The following is a 21,541-nucleotide window of genomic DNA, read 5'->3' as shown; positions in this document are numbered from 1 at the left end:
TCGAACTAAATAATGATAAGGGATACAGGTATGCTTTAACCGTTATTGATTTGAGGAGTAGATTTGCCTGGGTTGTCCCTTTAAAAAATAAAAGGGGTGATACTTTAATGTTAGCCTTTAAGCTAATATTTGATAGGGATAAAAGGAAACCAAAGAAGTTATGGACTGATGAGGGAACAGAGTTCTATAACAAAATATTTATGAAATTTCTTAAGGGGGAGGGTATTAAATTATACAGCACCTTTAATGAAGGAAAAGCAGTTGTTATTGAGCGTTTTAATCGTACTTTGAAAGAGAGACTATATAAAAAATTCACACAACTCGGTTCTCAAAAATGGGTATATTTAATTCAGGATATTGTAGATAATTACAATAATACAGTTCATTCATCAACAAAATCAAAACCATCGGAAACATTTACAAAATTAGAATATGAAAAGGAGATTAATTTGAGAAAGCCCAAGTTTAAAGTTGGTGATATTGTAAGAATATACAAATGGAAAAGTCATTTTGAGAAAGGTTATACACAAAAATGGACTCGTGAATTATTTAAAATCATTGATGTAATGGATACAGTCCCTTGGACCTACAAATTATATGATTTAAATGGAGAAGAAATCTTGGGTTCATTTTACTCGCAAGAATTACAAAAAACACAAGTAAGCAGATAATACCCTTGAAAATAATAAATAAATAAATAAAATGTAATGGGGATACGTATTAAAATCTGTGAACCCCAAACACAGAATCCCACAACTTTTCAGTTGGGGCTTAACTTTTGTGTGTGTGTATGTGTGAGCGAGTCATAATAATATACAAACCCTAACCCAACCCCATCCCTAACCCAACCCCATCCCTAACCCAACCCCATCCCTAACCCAACCCCATCCCTAACCCAACCCCATCCCTAACCCAACCCCATCCCTAACCCAACCCATCCCTAGCCCAACTCCTTCCCTAACCCAACCCATCCCTAACCCTCACATTCAAAATCCCAACCCTAACCCAACCCCATCCCTAACCCAACCCCAACCCTCACATTCAAAATCCCACCCTAACCCAACCCCATCCCTAACCCAACCCCATCCCTAACCCTCACATTCAAAATCCCACCCTAACCCTAACATAATCTTTTGTTCCTTCTTTTTATAAATACGTATTTCATTTTTTTTTTTTCCTCTTCCTCCAATTCTGTCTTTCAAGGCTTTCAAGTTTGAAGAAGTAGAAATGGGAAGAAAGAATTTTCCAGCATTTTCTTCCTCGAACTTTCTTGATATTGATTAAATCAAGCGTCATTAAACAAAGAACATTGTTCATTGCTTTAGAATCCAAAGAGTCTCCAAGATGGACCCCACAGGTAGAGTCTCCAAAATAAAACCAACTTTCCAAGTTCCCAAGGTATAACCACATTCCTGTTGAGCCTCCAAGATAGGTATCACATTCCGAGTCATCACAACAAAACCCCCATTCCGAGCCTCCAAAAATATAACCATCTTTCCAAGTCTCCAAGGTAGAACCACAATTTTCAGAAATATTGGGGGTTTCCGTGATAAGTCTCACATAGTATAACTGCGGACCATCAGGGAAAACTTCCCTTTCCCAATTTTTTAGGGTTTCTATGATGTGTCTCACATAGTATAACTGCGGACCATCAGGGAGAATTCCCGTTTCCCAATTTTCAGAAATTTGTGGGTCTCCAATGTATGACTTGTATTCTGGCTCATCAAGGTAGAACTTGTTCAGTGGGTTTTGTTTTGATAACTCACAACAAGTATCATCATGGTAAAACTCTTTTTCAGGATTTTGTGGATCTCCAAGGTATAACTCTTTGGCTTGGTCATCAAGGTAGAACTCGTTCTGTGGGTCTTGGTTGTTCAAAATGTCTTCAAACAAAAAAATAACTTCATCCCAAGTTGTGTTAAAAGCAGAATTTTCATTTCGTATCTCAGATACAATTTCCTGTGAAAGAAAATAACAATGTATTAATTTAATTCAATATTTTTATTTGTATAAATCAAGCTCTATGAATATTAAAATAAACTTTGTTAACTCTTACACGAGTCTCATCTAAAAAAAATAAAATAAACAAACTTACCTCCATTGATAAGAGGTTCGAGTCCAGTTCATCAATCTGAAGGTGGAGTTCTACACAGGTAGTAGGACTCCAAGGAATAGCAAAGTTATCCCATTCCATTTCGGCATAGTAGTCCATTCTCAAGTGAAGCAGAAAGCGTGTTTGAAAAAGCCTCTGTGGTCGGCGCCTTTTATAAGGACAGGGTGTGTCATTTCCTGTGGGAATTCCCGAGGCATGTCAACTGGAAATGATGATGAAAATTCCCTGAAAATGATGTAATGTCTTCACTGAAAATGATACAATGGCAGAGTTTATAAAGTGGGTGGGGCTTAGCAAAATGGGTGGGGCTTAACAAAAGTGAGCGGGGCTTAGCAAAATGTGGGCGTGGCTTAACAAAAAGTGGGTGGAGCTTAACAAAAAGTGGGCAGAGCCGACCAAAAAGTGTGTGGCACTGGAGGCGCTCAAACAAGAACATTGAGGGAGGTTTATCATTTTATCTCAGCTCAGTTAAAATATCTTAATAAAGAACCAAACTCAAACATCTTTTTAGCCGCGTCGCAGACGCTGCTCATAGAGTGCCCTCTGCTGTTGTTGTTGTTCTTCTTCTTCTTGTTCTTGCAGAGAAGACAAAACCTCAAAGCTCCACCCATTCTGGGAACCATAGCTCCACCCATTCTGGGAGAGCCTTCATATAAACAAATATCCACCATTTTATTAACTCGCATAGCTTTGAGGCCTGTTTTGTAGGCCCGTGGTGTCTTCCTCTCTCACACAGTTTTATTTCAAATCAAATTCGATATATCATTTCATTTTTCACAGTCGCTAACATAGTTTTAGACTCGGTTGAAAAGAAACGGGAAGAAAATCCGATGAAAGTTGCCCTTTATAGAACGAAATGAATTCTCAATCGCGGCATGGTCAGACATACACCGCCCGAAATAACAGACGGGAAAATGCCGAGATATATTAAAAATTCGTCCATTTGATGACAATCGTCACGATCAAATATTTAATTTATACGTCGTCACAATAATGTGGAGAGAGGAGCATAGCTTCGTTCACGTGTAGCCACACACGGGAAATTGCCGAGATATATATATTTTAAATCGCGGCATGGTCAGTCATACACCGCCTGAAATAACAGATGGGAAAATGCCGAGATATATTAAAAATTCGTCGCCACACACGGGAAATTGCCGAGATATATTTTCACTTTGCACAAAAATAACATCAAGTAATCGAATCAATAGGAATGTCCTGTGCCTATAACATCGACGTTATAGGCACAGCTGCATCTAGGCATTGTGTAACATCGACGCGGCTTTTGTTTTAATTAAAACTTTTTGTACTTGTTTGTTAATATATTAGATGGTGAAGGGAGTGGCAAGAGAATTAATATATTTCCCATGCATAAACAAATATTTGTAGGATCAATGTTTGAGTGGTCTACTCGGGATCATTGATAGTAAGAGTACCATAAGACCAAGGGGGGATCATTGTTTGAGTGGTCTAATGAACAACATTAAGGATAGGTGTCAAAAGGCTAAAATGTTCGTAAAGAGGTGAGAGGAAAATTAACATGTAAGTGAATGGGTCGATGTTTGAGTGGGTCAAAGATAATCTGCCAGATGATATGTAGAAGAAGGATTATAGGTCTATAAGGGAAAACAAATATTTGTAGTGTTTGAGTGGTCTAATGAACAACATTAAGGATAGGTACTATAGACAAAAGGTTCATAAAGATTAGGGTGGGAGAAATAGAGGTGTTAATGGGCAATGAGGTTAAGAGGAAAATTAACATGTAAGTCAATGGGAAAATGAGAGTGTCCCAGAAGCAACATATATACACTACTCATGTGATATGTCAAGGGAGACAGCTCTTATTTCCTGTTTGGAATTGAGGACCTCCATCCATTGTTGAGATAGCAGAAGCAACATGTCCAGAGTAGAATGACCTGGTCTGAATCTAAATTGATGATCGGAGATCAAGCCATTGGAGAAGAGGAAGGATTTGATACCTGAAGCAATGATGGATTCCATGACTTTGCTGATTATTGGGAGCAGGCTGATTGGTCTGTAGTTGCAAGGATCTGTTTTTGCACATTTTTGGTGTAAAGCGGTAATGTTTGCTGATTTCCAGGATGCTGGCAGATGACCTTGAGCAAAAGAGAGGGTGAAAAGAACAGAGAGATGGTGAGATAGAGCGGCAGAGCAGGATTTTAGGACCCGTGGGCTGATGCCGTCTGGTCCAGTTGCAGAATCAGAGTCGAAGTTTGACAAAAACTTCTGCGCCTTGTCAGGTGAGAAGGACACAGAGTCCAGAAGCAGTTTGGTTCGACTGGGTAAGGTGGGAACAGAGAGAGATGGGTTTGGAACACAGGATTTTGAGGCAAACACAGATTTGAGGCATTCGGCTTTGTCATGTGCGGTGTCAACTGTGTAGACATTTGAGGAAAGGGAGGGGATGGAGGGGGAATAAACACCAGAAACGGATTTGACCAGCCACCACCAGGATTTGGAGGAAGGAGACAGGTTTGAGCGTTCATTCTTGAGTGTGGAGAGATAGTGCTTCCTGGCACTCCTGAGGGAAGAGACACACTTGTTTCGAGCTTGGTGGAAGGAACTGAGATTGCGTTCAGTTGGATTTGCCTTCCAATAGGCAAAGGCAAGTTGTTTCAGGGCAACTGCCTCACCACAAAACTCAGTGTACCATGGACGGGAGGAAGGGCAACATAACTGAAGACGAGATCGGATAAATTTATGCATGAGAGAGAGAGCAGTTTGCTTTGGAAGAATTCCGAGGAAGAATTAATGTCAGAGGCAGTAGAAATGGGAGACCAGTCCAGATGATTGATGGCTGCTTGTAGACCGTGCCAGTCAGCCTGAGTGAAATGCCAGACTCGTCGGCACTGAGGAGGCTCTCTGAGAATGGTCAAAGAGATGTCCACTTTAACAAGCACATGGTCAGAAGAACCGATTGGAGCAGAGGAAGAGCAGCATACATTTGTAGGGAAGTTGTCATAACCAAGTCTAGAAGAGAAGATATTCCATTAACTGAGATCCGGGTCGGGAAATTGACAGATTGTGTCAGTCCCAATGAGTCGCAGAAGTCCTTTGCTGAGGTGCCATGGCTGGTAAGAGAGGAACCCACACCCAGCCAGCTGGCATGATGACAGTTGAAGTTGCCACATATGAGGAAGAGAGAGTTTGGATGAGTTGATAGAAGTTGGTCCATTTTGTCAGACAGCAAAATGTAAATGGAGTCATCACTGTTTGGAGGACGGTACAGAACACATATGAACAAAAGGTGGGAGCGGAGAGGAAGCCATAGCCATAGGTACTCCTGGGGGTGGGGTGGAGAGAGGACAGTGCAAGGAGAGTGAGGCAGAGAGTTTTTGATAAAGATAGCAACCCCGCCACCAGGACGAGGCCAGGTCTATCATACCGGAGGAGGGAGTAACCAGGAAGAGATATGAAGGAATCAGAGACATCTTGAAGGAGGAACGTTTCTGTTAAGCAGATCAAGTCTGGATTGTCAGAAGCAACCTGAAGGGAGAGATCAATCAGGTTTGAGCGAAGGCCTCGGATGTTTGAGGTCCATACCATTAATGAGGAGAGAGGAGGAGCATCGGGTGTAGGACAGGGGAGGGGAGGGGTAGGGTCAGATGAAGGATGAGAGGTAGGGAGAGCAATAGATAGTGTGTCAGAGATTAAGGAAGAGTTACAAGAAAGGGAAGGATGAGGAGGACGAAAGGTTTGATGGTGATGGGATGAGGCACAGTGAGGGGTTGTTTGAGGGGGGGGGGGGGGGCAGAGGAAAGTAGAAGGTTGGGGGAGGTGGAGGTATGAGATAGAAGGGAGACGAAGTGGGGAGGAGGCAGCTTTGAGGAGGAGGGGGGAGTTTAGGAGGGGAGGGGCAGGGGGGGAGTTTAGGAGGGGAGGGGCAAGGGGGGAGTTTAGGAGGGGAGGGGCAAAGGGGGAGATTAGGAGGGGAGGGGCAAAGGGGGAATTTGGAGGAGAGGGGCTAGGGGGGAGTTTATGAGGGGAGGGGTGATGGGGGAGTTTAGGAGGGGAGGGGTGATGGGGGAGTTTAGGAGGGGAGGGGCAAGGGCGGAGATTTTGAGGGGAGGGGCAAGGGGGGAGTTTAGAAAGTGTATGATTAATGAAAGACGAACATTTATAACAAATTGGGTTTTTTGTGATTTTCAAGTTAGCGATCCGTTTAAGAACGATGGAGGAGGGGTGGAATGAATGAGAATTTAGAGCATGTCGTGAGAAAAAATTATAAGAGATTGAATTTCTTTTTGAAGTGGAATTGGTTGAAGAGGAAATTGAAAAGAACCTTTTAAATAGGAAGAAAAACAGCGTGTTGTAATATACCACTGAATGAAACACTGCAGGGGAAAGTTTAAACATATTTAAACAGAACCGTGAGGAACAATCTCATATTCACAAAAATACCAACGGGGAGAGGGCGTAGAGGGACAACCAGGAACGAGTCACGCAAACAGGGCAAACGGTGGAAGGCCTTTGCTATTACAGTTGAAATTTGGCTCAGGTGCCTCCCATTTCTCTTGATCATCTTTGAGATGTTTTTACACCTTGGTTGGAGTCCACCTGTGGTAAATTCAATTGATTGGACATGATTTGGAAAGGCACACACCTGTCCATATAAGGTCTCACAGCTGACAATGCATATCAGAGCAAAAACCAAGCCATGAGGTCGAAGGAACCGCCTGCAGAGCTCAGAGACAGGATTGTGTCGAGGCACAGATCTGGGAAAGCCTACAAAAAAAATCTTTGCTGCATTGAAGGATCCCAAGAGCACAGTGGCCTCCACAATTCGTAAATGGAAGAAGTTTGGAACAACAAGTACTCTTCCTAGAGCTGGCCGCCCGGCCAAACTGAGCAATCGGGGGAGAAGGGCCTTCGTAAGAGAGGTGACCAAGAACCCGATGGTCACTCTGGCTGAGCTCCAGAGATCCTGTGTGGAGATTGGAGAAACTTCCAGAAGGACAACCATCACTGCAACAGTGCAACACTCCACCGATCTGGGCTTTACGGCAGAGGGGCCAGACGGAAGCCTCTCCTCAGTCAAAGACACATGAAAGCCTGCTTGGAGTTTGCAAAAAAGCACTTAAAGGACTCTGAGACTGAGAAACAAGATTCTGTGGTCTGATGAAACCAAGATTGAACTGTTTGGCTTCCGTCCGGCCACTTTGCATCCACCGAACCATTCGCATTTGCACCCTTTCCAGCCTTCGTTGCTGCTCTCCGTTCATTACCCATGTCTCGCTCCCATAAATCATAACACTTCTCACACATGCAGCATACACCTTTCCCTTCAGCTTCAACGGCACTCCCCTCTTCATCAGCACGCCACTCAGATCCCAAAACTTCTTCCATGCACATCTCACTAGAGCAACCGTTGCAGAGTCTGATCCACCTTCTCCATTCAGCATGTCTCCGAGGTCGCAAAATGTTTTCACACCTTCCAGCTTCACACCCTCTCCAAGATCCAACTCAACATTTCCTCCATCTGCAGCTCTCTGTCCACACCTTACACTTGAATGTGGCTGCCACACTGGTTAATGACCCTCTCAGACCACTACATTTTTGATGAACCCACTCAGCGCACATTGTACATTGAATGGAGTTCACTCCGACACCCTTCCTACACACACCACACGGCCACTTCCCAGTTATTTCCACCTCACCACATGCTTTACCACTTGCCATCACCTTCGTTTTTCCAATATTCACCTTCAGACATTTTGTCTCCATACATTCGTTCCACTTGTTCATCTTCTCCTTCAGTCCATCCATACTTTCGGCAATCAACACTAGATCATCTGCATACATCAACTCCCATGGGAAACCCTCCTTTACATTCCAAGCTAGCACCTCCATCACAGCTTCAAATAGTCGTGGACCTCGTACTGACCCCTGCTGCACTCCCACTTTCACCTCAAATTCACCACTGTCCCCGTCCTTCGTCCTTACAGTTGTGCGCGCTCTCTCGTACATTGCCATCACTACTCTGATCAACCATTCCTCCACTCCTAACTTCCTCAATGCCCATGTTAATACTTCGCGTGAAACCCTATCGAATGCTTTCTCCAGATCAACAAACCCAAGAAACAACAACTTCCTCTTCTACATGTACTTCTCCTGCAACTGCCTTACAATAAAAAGTGCGTCTGTTGTTCCTCTTCCTGGCATAAATCCAAACTGCATTTTGGCGATCTTCACTTTCTTCCTTATCCTCCTCTCCAACACCCTTTCCAATACCTTCTTTCCATGCTCCAATAACTTTATCGATCGATACGAGCCGCATATATATATATATATATATATATATATATATATATATATATATATATATATTGTTGTGGATATGAGAATGTTTTTTTTTTGTTGTTGTTGTGTAAATTGTTGTAAAAATATCGCCCTCCTTACTCCAGTTATGTATAAAGGTCAAAGTGCGTCCCGTAATTAGTTCATAAGCACTCACGTTAGCCAATAATAGATTTCCCCCTTGTTGACAGTTATTTCCTTATTCTGTGTATTAGGCTAAGGATTTGTCTTCCATTAACTTGACACTCCATTGCACTGCATTAAATAAAGTAGATCCCTCCGACATGGCATCTTCAAAGTGCCAGGTTTGCCAGGTTTGCTGCAATTGCCAACTGCATTTGGGCGGTTTTCTTCATTCGCCATTGCTGCCCTTTGGCTGGGGCTAGCTCGAATCGCCCCAAAACCACCATTGGCCACGAGGTAAGGTCGGGGAAGAAGGGCATGTCTCCACCTCGTCATAGAGGGGAGGAGTGAACCAGCCCTTGCCGACCAACCCAGAACGAGGGGTTGGCTTTAGAGGGCGGAGAGAGAACGTTTGGGGGAGGTTCGCAAAAGGGTCAAGGGTGAGGCTTATATAACCCGCGGGAGACGCCCCCAGATGAGCTGAGAGGAGGGATGAGTTCTGAGTCCAGGAGATGCGCTGGAGATGAGCAGGTGTGACCAAGCCGCCGTGAGACGTGCCACACTGCAGGAAAAACGGACCGAGGCAACGCAAGGAGCGCGCGAGGCAGCAGTACGGAGAAAGGAACTTCGCCCGCGCAGTTTGGGACCAACGACCGCGGCTCGGCTTCTTGACGGCGGTGCCTTCTGGCCCGACCATGCCCAGTACCCGCTGAACCTTCCTTGCCTCTCAAAGCCACCCATCTCCAAGCCATTCATTCCTGCCTGCATTTCCCCGTGTAAGTGTGATCGTCCGTCTGTCTTTAACGTTGTCCTGGGGTTTATTAATTTAGCTTGCATAGGTAAGCTAATGATTTCACTGTGTCACCTGCTTTTTCCATTTCCCTGTATTTAACCTTGACTGCTCCTTTTGCTTTAGTGTGTGTAATTAATAAATCCTGTTATTCCTCCGTACTTCTTCTTCTTCTTCATTCTAGTTCGGTCGCTTTAGTGGTTTCAATATTGAGTGTACGTGGCGCGATTCGGCCAACGTTCAGGATCGGGTTAGTGATTGGTAATGGCTCGAACGTCGGGTTGCTAAAAACCGCTCGGCAACTAACTAGACCATCCAAACCGGGGTTCGAGCGGTACTTGTCTCCCTAGTCTGCGGAGGGACGGATAAAGGTATTCGGGATAGACCCTGGGCCCATAACCCTGATCCGTTCCATCCCGCGGGATAGCGTTACAAGTACCAGGGAGACGGCCAGCTTAACAGGACAAGGGGCTAATCCCCCCTTGCTAACGGGAGAGCCATCCCCCGTATCCGTAACAATATATATATATATATATATATATGTATGTGTATATACATACACACATATACATACATACATACAGTCGTGGCCAAAAGTATTGGCACTCTTGCACTTTTTCAAATCATGCACCATTTCTTCCAAAAAGTTGAAATAAAAAAAATATTTTGGTATCCACATTGTATTTCTGTGGTTTGCAGTGGAACAACACAAAAAAAGCTGAAAAATTACTAAATCTCAGCTTAATCATAAATGATTACCTGAGTCCAAGTAGAATTGCAGAGGTAGCATGCTCCAAATGTCGTGTGGCCATCTTGATGTGCACAAGTCAGGCCGTATGTCTTGTAAGCGCCTATCTTCGTTCCCATCACGAGGGGTGGGGTCATGTTAATTAGTTAGGGATTATGGGTAATTAATCCCCTGTATGTAATGGCCTCTGTTATTTTTCCACTGTTCCTATGACACAGCAGCGCACACACCTAGACAGAAATCGCGCATTTATAGCACGAAAAAAAGCGACCGGAACCGGGACATTCAACTTACGCTGGTGCCGCAGCCGTCACATCACAACACAAATAGGCAGGTCCAGGAGGCCACGCCCCAAAGAGCAGTGGTTGGTCCGGGATTGATTGGCGCAAGGACTGCTGAGATGGTATGGGATTGATGGAGCAGGCACAGATGACGTCAGAGCCTTGAGTATAAAAGAACGCTCTCCCGGACATTTTCTCTCTTCCCTCTTGGCTGTCCCTCTTGAAGGCAAAAGACGTTGTACCGACATTTTCTTGTTTTTTTTTTTTGTTGTTGTTTTACACCTGGGAGTTCATAGGGAACGGTGGCATTTTTGCTCTCTTCCGTGGGACAGTGGTGCTGTGCAGTCAGCATTTTATTTCCCTAACTTTGGGTTTTGACGATCGTGAGGAAAGGCGGTCAAGGCTTGTGGACTCTAGTGCGCTTGGCCGTGGCTTCGTGACGGCTGAGGGCCTTGCCGAGTGAACCGGAGAGGCGGCGGTGCTGTGTGGAACAGAGACGAGTGGATGGGCGCGGCCTGCTCACTGCGCTCTCGACGGCCAGAGGAGCGAACTGTGCACGGAGGCCTGGTTCCCGCTCGCGAGCTGCACGGCAAAGCGTGCTGTTCCCACCAAGGACGCGGGGGTCCAGGACATTTCCTGACAAGGTTCAAGAGCTGCTCAGAGCTAAGCGCCCCACAAACACGCTTTATTTTCACAGTTATTTTTCCCCTTGTGCTGTATGCGGGTCCGTCTGGGAGCGCTCCATTTTGGATATTTGTCTAATCACACATTTACTTGTTTGCTGGCATTTATTTTCATTAAACCTGATTATTTGTTGAAAATTGAATTCCATGTCGGGTTTGAGTGATCGCAGATTCGAAGACGTCGAGTGGAAGCCATCCAGGTAAGTTCATCATTCTCTTTCTCCTCACATGTAACGAAGGTCAGCCATTGAATTGAACGCCTCGGAGTTAAAGCTCGTTTGGTCATCAATGTCGCCCTGCGGTGTTCACTACAGGGTAGACACACAACAATATTATTGGCACCTTTTCAAAGTTGTAAGAAAGACGGCGAATGGACGAGCACGGCCTGCTCGCTTTGAGCTCGGAGGCTGGAAGAGTGAGCTGCGCACCAAGGTCGTTCCCACGCACAGACTTGGCACCAACGAGCGTATTTTGGAGTGCAAGGACACGGGGCCCGGGACGATTCCTGACGAGGTTCAGGAGCCGATAAGAGCTAAGTGCACGATGCACGACGATGCATGAATAATGATGCACAACAAAATAAAGTCCTAACTGGAGCGCCCCCATGCAGACTCATATACAAACAATGGAAAAAATAACTGTGAAAATAAATATGTGTTTGTGTGGCACTTGGCTCTTATCGGCTCCTGAACCTCGTCAGGAATCGTCCCGGGCCCCGTGTCCTTGCGCACAAAAATATGCTCGATGAAGCCTGGTGTGGAGGTGCAAAAATACTTACCTATTCTCCTTACCATTCTACACCCCTTAAGCAACAATTCACATTTCAAATATTTACAAAACTTGCTATCCATGCTTCTTACTCCTGGGGCAGGTATATACGTATATATATATATGTATAAAACCACCTTTAGAGGCCATTTTTCCCCGCAAGCGGGGGTTGGCCTTTTTCGGGAACTGTGGTTGTTGTTGTTTTTCGGTCCCCTTTTTGAAGCAATGTTTTACGGCCGGATGCCCTTCCTGACGCCAACCCTTTTTGCCCCCTTTAACGACAAGCAGGGAATTACCAGTGAACTGGTACTCAATTTGCCGACCTCGGAAGGATGACAGGCTGAGTCAACCCCCCTGGCGTTAATTCAGCGATAACCGGGATTCGAACCCAGGATCCTAGGATCCTAAGCTGGCACCCTAGCCGCTAGCCCAACTCCAGAGATATATATATATGTATATATTATGTATATATGTATATATGTGTATGTATGTATATATATATATATATATATATATATATATATATATATATATATACATATATACATATATATATATGTACTAGCAGAGGTACCCGGCTTTGCACGGGAGTGGGAGGAGGAGGGGAGGGGGAAGAGGAGGGGAGGGGAACGGGGGGGAGGGGGGAGGGGGAAGCGGGGGAGGAGGAGGGGGGGGAGGGGGAAGAGGAGGGGAGGGGAATGGGGGGGAGGGGGAAGGGGGGGGAGGGGGGGAGGGGAAGGGGGGAGGGAAGGGTGCGGGGGTGCCCAGGGGAAGAAGGGCCCCTCCCCCTCCCCCCTCCCCCCTTTCCCCTCCCCCCCCTCCCCTCCCCCTCCCCCCTTTCCCCTCCCCCCCTCCCCTCCCCCTTCCCCCTCCCCCTCCCCCTTCCCCCTCCCCCTCCCCCCTCCCATCCCCTTCCCCCTCGTTCCCCTCCCCCTTCTCTTCCCCCTCCCCTCCTCCTCCCCCTTCACACCAGGGGGGTTGACTCAGCCTGTCATCCCACCGAGGTCGGAAGTCGGAACTCATTGTCGTCAAATAAATGTAGCCTGTATGTTTCACTCTTTGTCACATGCCGTTGGTCCCATGTCAATCGGATGAAGTTGAAAAAGTAACGTTACGAAGGTTCTCTGGGACGTACTGATTCCGAATAATGAAGTTGAAAAATTAACGTTCCGAAATACGCTAATTACGCTAACAGAAGCGCTGGAGGGAGCACTGCGCTCCCTCCCTTAGATTCCCTCCCTCTTCTGCTAGCGCTAATTACGCGTAACACACTAATTTTAAAACCCGAAGTTTTTTTTAATTTTAAGGTGTGCTGTAGTCAGAAGCGCTAGAAGCGCTGCGCTCCCTCCCTTCGAATCCCTCTCTCTTCTGCTAGTGCTAATAATACGCTAATTTTAAAACCCGAAATTTTTTTAAATGTTTATGTCTCCGTGACATTCCTGGGACCATCCCGAGTCGAACAGTACTTTCCACTCGCAAATCCGTCCACGGGTTCTCGAGATCTTAGAGATCGTAGATCAGGATACAGACACAGAGGCCAACTCTACTTTATATATATAGATGTGTGTGTATATATATATATATATATATATATATATATATATATATATATATATATATATATATATATATATATATATATATTATATATATATATATTGTTGCGAATATGGAATTTGGCCTCCATATCCGCTTGTAAATATTCCCCTATTTTCTCCAATACTCCCCAACTTTCCCCAATCCCCCATTCCCTAGTCCCATTGCATGTAAATAACAATCAGTAGAGCCGACCTTCCCCTTATTCCCCCATTAAATGTCGTGCCCAGGTCCACCGCACCACACGTAGACAACTTTCGGACATCTTCCTAGTTATTCTTAGTCTATGTCAGTTAAGGCCTCGTCTCCATTAATTATGACTCTTCGTTGCACCAGAATGTGATTATATGGCATCAGTAGTGAGTTTAGGACCTTTCCCATACCTCCTTCCATCTTCTTCCCCAACAATTACAACAACAACAGAGGAGATGGCGGCGGCGCGGGGGAGGATGCGTCCTCACACCGGCTCGATTAGCGCCATTGACCACGCGCTCCACGGGGTTACCACGGAGGGGCTGGCTGTCAGCTCCTCCTCAAGGGCGGAGCCTGGTAACCCCCCCGCACCCAATCAGAAGGGCGGACCGATTCCATCTGGGGCGGCGCTAGCGAGCCGAGGGCGTGTCACTCCCCGCCGGATATACGCGGCCACGTAGCGGACGTGACGTCAGATGCGCCCCCAGCTGGAGAAAGACGGACCTGCGAGCGCTGAAACAGATGCGCCTGAGTTTGGAGAGGCCTGAGAAAGACCCGCCTGAGAAAGAACGTCACCTCTGAGCGCTGCGACGAGACCTCCCCGCATCTCTGGACCGAACCGTGTTGATCCTGCCCCGAGCCCAGGTGCACCTGGAGCCATCGATCCTGCCTTTCCTAGCCATCAATCCCCGTGTGAGTCAGCTTTGTCCCGTTTATCTGTCGTCTGTTGGGAATAATATAAGATTGTGTCTAAGTGCTTGTCTTTCTATGTTGTACCTCTCGTCCCTGTAATCTGACCTTCCGTAACGAATATAATCTCCTCCGGAGGTCTTGAGAACCGTATCCCTGGTGTCGTCATTTTATAACCCAGCCGGGTGTCTTCTTTTTCTTATTGAGCCAGCGTAACGCGACTTCGTCAACGTCGAGTATAGTCGGGTAATTTGTGCGGACACGACGGCCATTCCGCTCGGCCCACTTTAACATCAAAGTCGTGTCTGTAACAATTGGTGTCGAGGAGTGAGATTCGGACCCGGGACTAAATTAGTTAGGCCCAAATTTTGGGAGGGAAAATCGATTCGGAGCGCGTACTGCGCTCGACGAAATCGATCCGGAGCGCGGTTACTGCGCTCGCCGAAATTATAACGAAAAAAAAAAAAAAAAAAATTTGGATTTGTTTTACGAAACTCGAATTTTGCAAGTCGCGCTATGGTGGATCAAGACGGCTGGGGTCCGGTAGGGGAGAGTGAAGCAGGGTCGGTCCAGGACCAAATTGAGGGACATGAGGAGAGCGAAACAGCGAGGGTAGCAGGCACGCAAAATGGCGCCTCGCAAGAGCGCGCGGTAGCCGAGCCCGCTGTATCAACGGGCTTTAACATGCAGCCGATTGACATACAGGCCCTCATTGCGCAGCTACAGGCAGCTGTACAGATGAGTATGGGGAGCCAAATTGAGCGATTGGGTGAGCGATTGGGAAACCAAATTGAAGAAATAACAAACCGAATGAGGGCTCGGAGTGAGCGATTGGGGGTAATGGGAAACCAGATGGGGGTAATGAGGGACGAAGCGAGGGGTACCGGAGAGGGGTTAGACAACGGGATAAAGGAGGTGAAAAATGGGTTAACGGGGGTAGAAAATAGAATGGCTGCCCAGGAGAATCAGATAGAGGGAGTGAAAAATGGGGTAGAGGGAGAGGAGATTAGAAGAGGTGTGAGTGAGGAGGTCGGAGGAGTGCGCGAGGAGGTGAGGCACTGTGAGGAGCACATGGAGAAGGAGGTGAGAAAGGGGACTGTAAAGTTACAAGGGGGCATAGAGGACCTGACGCAGGAGGTGGAGCAGCTGACGGTGGGACAGACGGAGTTAGTGGAGCAGGTTCAAAGGAACACTGCAGTATTAGGAGGTTTAAAAGCGACACAAAACGACATAAAAAACGACTTGATAGCGACCAAAGAGGGAATGTCAGATGGTACGTGAGGGACTGACAACGAGGTTGGACGAGGTGATAGAGGTAATGGAGACGAAGGACCGGCAGGTGAGGACGCACCTGGAAACGGTCAAGGTAGCCTTAGAGGATGAGCTTGAGGAGACGTACCGGGGAATAAAAGAGGTGAAGCACAAATTAGAAGAAGTGGAAGAAGGGATGAGCGAAATTAAGAAGCGACGGAGAGGGGATAAGAAAGAGATAAAAGAGGAGATAAAAGAATTGGTCCAAAGTCTGTGTTTGGATCGTGATGATGTGCTCAGTAACCGGATGAGGGATTCGCAGGTGATGGAGGAGAAGCGAAGAGGAAGAGGACCCGGTGTAAGTGGTGACCAATATGGTCGTGCGTATGATGCGCCAGGGGATTTAATAAGCTTGGGGGTCGAGATAGACCCGGGTGTTCGTGAGAGGCCATTGGTGAAGTGTGTGACAGGTCTGGTGTGCGAAAGAGGAGGTGTGCGAGAAAGTCCGACTCTGGGGTGTGTGAGGGAAAAAGTGTGTGCCAAGGAGTGAGGGTGTTGGCGAGAATGAGTCGGTCGTAGCGCGTGTGCGAGGGAGCACATGGAAGCGTGCTGTGGTGAGTGTTACAGAGGGTGTGACGGGAGAGTGTGCGCGAGGAAGGTGTGTGACGGACAGGTGCATGGGGAAAGAGTGCGCTGTCAAAGGCAAGGAAGAATGCACACCTGTGGTGAGTGTTACAGAGGGTGTAACGGGAGAGTGTGCGCGAGAAAGGTGTGTGACGGACAGGTGCATGGGGAAAGAGTGCGCTGTCAGAAGTAAGGAAGAGTGTCCACCTGTGGTGAGTGTTACAGAGGGTGTAACGGGAGAGTGTGCGCGAGAAAGGTGTGTGACGGACAGGTGCATGAGGAAAGAGTGCGCTGTCAAGAGTAAGGGTGAGTGCGCTGTCAGGAATGGAGGTGAAAGTAGTGAGAGTGACATGGAGCGTGAGTTAGTTGTGACAGGTGAGCGAGGATGTACACCTGGGATGGAAGGATGCACACCTGGAATGGTAGAGCGTGAGTGGGAATGCACGCTGGAATTGGTGGTGAGGCACGTGGTTGGGTGTGCGAATGAGGGCACACCTGTGATTGTCACAGAGGAGGTGACCGAGGAGGGGGTGCGAAGCGGTGTATTGGTGAGGTGTGCGAGCGACGAATGTGTGCCAAAGTGTTCGGTGGTCAGGTGTGTGACCAAGGCTGTGAGTGGAATGAGGGTACCTGGGTGTGTAAGGAAAGGTACGAGGAGCATGGGCACGGCTGGATGTGTGAGCGGGGAGCGGGCTGCGGGATGTGGGCATGCGGGTGAGGCATCGACGTTAGACGGGGTAGAGTTTAGAACGACTTATAGCCGAATCGGGCCCTCGGTGCGTGCTGGGCCTCGCTTTGAACGGCCGCGTCCGTGCTCCACCAGGCGGAGCGGGCGGCCCGATAGAAAGGGTCGTCATGGCGACCACTTTTTGGTGAGGCATTCCGGCAGGCCGAGATCGAGCCATGGGATGGCTCCGTGCCGAGATGGTGCGTGGGATCTCGGCCCGGGTAAACCTCCGTCCCTGCACCGAGTGCCGGACGCATCTCCAGCCGCTGGCACAAAACAACCAGCATCCATTGCTTGGCTTTACGAAGCCGGGCTTTGGACAGGGATTGGCGCACCGAGAGGTATTAGTGAGTCGACTGGGTGATGAGGTTAGTGTTTTGGACCCAAAATTAGAGAAAAACAAATTTGATGATTGGCAAGGGATTGGCAGTAGTGATTGGCAGATGATGGGTAGTGATTGGCAAATTTTTAATTTGTTGAAATTTGATGTGCAAAATTGGTAGTGAGAGACCCCCGGTGGGTAAGGGTGGCATCCCTGCCACCCTTCCCATGGGGGGGCAAAGGAGCAATAGCTTATGGGGTGTATGGCAGTGAAAACTAGCCCGGGTGGGTTAGGTTATATTGTAGGGATCTAGAAGAGATTGACATTAGGTAACGTTAAGTTTAGTTAGTGACTGATACCTGTAGTAGGGACGCAGGTAGATTAGTGTGGATGATAATGACGAGGGAGCGCAATAGTTTAAAGGACGACTGGGAAGCGCAAGTTTCAGAAGGGAGTAGTTAGCTGAGATGATGCCGTGTTTGTGAGAATTGAACAGGTGTGATTGCACAGGTGTGCAACTGGACAGGTGTGTGGAGCAGTGTATGAGTAGTGAGTGTGTGGATCAGCGCGAATGCGCTTGGGGAGAGAAGGGTGCAGGTGGCACCAGGTGTGAGAGCACAGGTGTGCAGGTACAGGTGTGTGGAGAGAGTTGGAGTGAGTGGTACAGAGTGGTGTGCATGGTGCGAAGGTGTGGATGGGGGAAGAGTGGACCCCTTTCACGAGTACCCGGGGCGGGTAGTGTAAGTGTTAGGTAGAGGGTGCAGGTAAATTGTGGTTGGATATTGGCATTTGTGGTGGGGTTGCAGAATGGTATTGTGGATGGGTGCATTAGTGTTGTGGAAATGGCTGGGCGTGTAGCCTGTTAGTGTGTGTAGTTGGTTGGGCACTCCACCACTGTGAGGATGTCGGCCAGGTGAGGCCGCAGGTGGGCTCTGGGAGCCGGTAGAGTTGTGGATGGGGCCCGAGGATCCGGAGGATGGACCCGGGTAGCCCAGTGCCAGAGAGGGCACCGAGTGGGGAGAGTGCCAGAGGGCCTTCCCCAGGTAGTTAGGTTAGGGCAGGGAGCAGGTAAGCTCGGAGGCAACTGCAGTGGTGGGGGTGTGCAGGTGGGTAGACCTGCTGGGAGAGTTACACGTCGCGGCCCAGAAATTGTACGAGGGCACCGGGAGATGAATCGGGGGAGTGAGACCCCAAATTGAAAAGCACCACAGTTTGGCCAATGGGAATTGGTTTTTAGAACCCATAGTGTAAGAGGGCCAATGGTTTGGCCGGAGAAAGAACCCGGGTAGTGTAAAGTTGTTAAAGTCATTTAGGAAATAGTTAGGATTGATGAACCTGTCGCACCATACGCAGCCACTTACCTGTGGTGATGATGATGACTCCACACCTGTGTTTTCTTTGTTTTGTTGCAGGAGATGAATCGCTGTGTGGATTTGTGAGACGCATCACGACGTGGATGAGACATTGGGGTGATTCCATCTCTCCCTCCCTAGGAGGGACTGATGATGAATTGGTAATGGCAAATTATGATGTTGAGTTGGAGATGGCAAATTTTGATGAGAGTTGAAAATGGCAAATTTGATTGGTTAGGAGGGAGAGAAGACGAATTTGGTATATGGGAGGAACGGGGAAGACAGTAGGGATGTTTGTTGATTTGTAAAGTAGATGTTTATGGGTAGTGTTGTGTTTTGTGGATACAGTAAGGGGTAAGGGAGGGGCCATGTAGGTTACCTGGTGGGGGGGGGGGGGGCGTACGATAGGAACGTACCTGTCTCACCTGGTTCCCATGTGCCCCCAGTGTGCATCACCTTACATTGCGTGCACTTTTGCGCCCTTACCACCTTACTCACTTGTCTGCTTCTTTTGTCTCCCACCTCCGAGGATCTGGCTTTGGGGTAGAGAGAGAGGAGAGAGAGGTGCTGGCTGCGCAGTTGTGGGCCTGCACTTTCGCTGTTTGCTGCCGGGATCGATACACCATATGGACCGCAATGTTTGTGGCCACCCACAATGGACCGCAGTTCGTTTGCGGCCAAGCACCACCCGGGGATGGACCTATGGGTCAACGTGGCACCTATGCCATACAGGTGAACCACTTTTAGTTAACACCAAGTGCACCACAAGAAGAGCAAGAGACACCTGCAGGGTTAGGGGTTGTCGAATTTATTTTTATTCCAATGAACAATGGTGACTGCACCGATTGGTGGTGGGGTGGTGCTTTTGATGCTGGGAAAGGGTGCTCTGCACGTTATTAAAGGCCGTCGGCCACAGAGCACTCGTGGGTTGGTGTATCGATGCTGGCAAGCGCGCTCTCTCTATGCATAACATCTGCATGTGTTCCTCCAAAAACAGGTCCTGGATCGTAGTGTAGATATCAGCGTAATCTTGTAAATAATGCTCCCTACCGGCTGTATGTTTAGTTTGAGAATTCTTTCCGGATTCGGTTATCCTGTGGGTGTGTTTCTGTGAGGAGAAGGGTGCAACGTCGCAGGGGGACATATTTACTCATTCGTGAATATCTGTAAAACTGTCGCACTCAGGGTAGAGTTAATAGTAGAGGGAACTACATTGCGTGCCACACTAAAGTAGGTAAAAATTTATCGGGTCGGGACGCCCCGAGGGTAGAGAAGGGTGCAATGTTGCGAATATGGAATTTGGCCTCCATATCCGCTTGTAAATATTCCCCTATTTTCTCCAATACTCCCCAACTTTCCCCAATCCCCCATTCCCTAGTCCCATTGCATGTAAATAACAATCAGTAGAGCCGACCTTCCCCTTATTCCCCCATTAAATGTCGTGCCCAGGTCCACCGCACCACACGTAGACAACTTTCGGACATCTTCCTAGTTATTCTTAGTCTATGTCAGTTAAGGCCTCGTCTCCATTAATTATGACTCTTCGTTGCACCAGAATGTGATTATATGGCATCAGTAGTGAGTTTAGGACCTTTCCCATACCTCCTTCCATCTTCTTCCCCAACAATTACAACAACAACAGAGGAGATGGCGGCGGCGCGGGGGAGGATGCGTCCTCACACCGGCTCGATTAGCGCCATTGACCACGCGCTCCACGGGGTTACCACGGAGGGGCTGGCTGTCAGCTCCTCCTCAAGGGCGGAGCCTGGTAACCCCCCGCACCCAATCAGAAGGGCGGACCGATTCCATCTGGGGCGGCGCTAGCGAGCCGAGGGCGTGTCACTCCCCGCCGGATATACGCGGCCACGTAGCGGACGTGACGTCAGATGCGCCCCCAGCTGGAGAAAGACGGACCTGCGAGCGCTGAAACAGATGCGCCTGAGTTTGGAGAGGCCTGAGAAAGACCCGCCTGAGAAAGAACGTCACCTCTGAGCGCTGCGACGAGACCTCCCCGCATCTCTGGACCGAACCGTGTTGATCCTGCCCCGAGCCCAGGTGCACCTGGAGCCATCGATCCTGCCTTTCCTAGCCATCAATCCCCGTGTGAGTCAGCTTTGTCCCGTTTATCTGTCGTCTGTTGGGAATAATATAAGATTGTGTCTAAGTGCTTGTCTTTCTATGTTGTACCTCTCGTCCCTGTAATCTGACCTTCCGTAACGAATATAATCTCCTCCGGAGGTCTTGAGAACCGTATCCCTGGTGTCGTCATTTTATAACCCAGCCGGGTGTCTTCTTTTTCTTATTGAGCCAGCGTAACGCGACTTCGTCAACGTCGAGTATAGTCGGGTAATTTGTGCGGACACGACGGCCATTCCGCTCGGCCCACTTTAACATCAAAGTCGTGTCTGTAACAATATATATATATATATATATATATATATATACTACTGTGTTCAAAAAGTATCCGACCTTTATTTTTCGTGCGTAAAAAAAAAGAAGCTAGGGAGGCGTTGATTGGTGCACGTATGTAGGCGATCCTAATGCGCACGCGTGAATTTTTTCCCACCTGCAGAAGCTGTCATTCGACGGCAGACCGCCGATGAGTGAGGACATGTGAGTGAGCGCCGTCGGATTTTCGTTTTTGACAAAATGACGGAAAAACTTGAACAACGCTACTGCATCAAATTTTGTGTTTTTTGGCCTCGGGGATGTTTGATGCTTCCATTGTGATGACTGCAACTTGGTTTCTGGGTCGTACCCATAAACCCAGGACTCATCGCCAGTGATCACTGTGTTGAGGAAGCTGGGATCGCTGTTCACAGTCTCCAGCATGTCCTGTGCGATCTCCAAACAGAGTTGCTTCTGCTCAATCGTTAGCAGCTTTGGTACGAACTTCGCTGAGATTCTCCTGAAGCCCAAATCCTCCTTCATAATGGAATGAACGGTGTTGAATCTTGCGGATC

General features: G+C 47.8%; 1 protein-coding gene across 5 annotated transcripts in view; it reads right to left on the bottom strand.

Moving 5' to 3' along the window:
- UBE3C (ubiquitin protein ligase E3C) overlaps window positions 1–21,541 on the bottom strand; it is a 173,350-nt gene that overhangs the window by 55,112 nt on the left and 96,697 nt on the right. The window contains exons 19-20 of one of the 5 annotated variants that reach the window (XM_078785707.1): window positions 2,096–2,289; window positions 1,091–1,959 (exon numbers count right to left, since the gene is read on the bottom strand). The exons of the other annotated variants lie outside the window; for them this stretch is intronic. Coding sequence (XP_078641833.1) covers window positions 1,162–1,959; window positions 2,096–2,289 — 992 coding nt within the window. The 3' untranslated portion in view covers window positions 1,091–1,161. Of the gene's footprint in view, window positions 1–1,090; window positions 1,960–2,095; window positions 2,290–21,541 lie in introns of those variants that run through there. 5 annotated transcript variants of the gene reach the window in all.

Source organism: Myxine glutinosa, chromosome 10, assembly GCF_964187855.1.
Source record: "Myxine glutinosa chromosome 10, kmMyxGlut1.1, whole genome shotgun sequence".
NCBI classification, from domain to species: Eukaryota; Metazoa; Chordata; class Myxini; order Myxiniformes; family Myxinidae; genus Myxine; species Myxine glutinosa.
The sequence above is the reverse complement of the archived record's forward strand: the minus strand, read 5'-3'. Positions and strand labels throughout refer to the sequence as shown.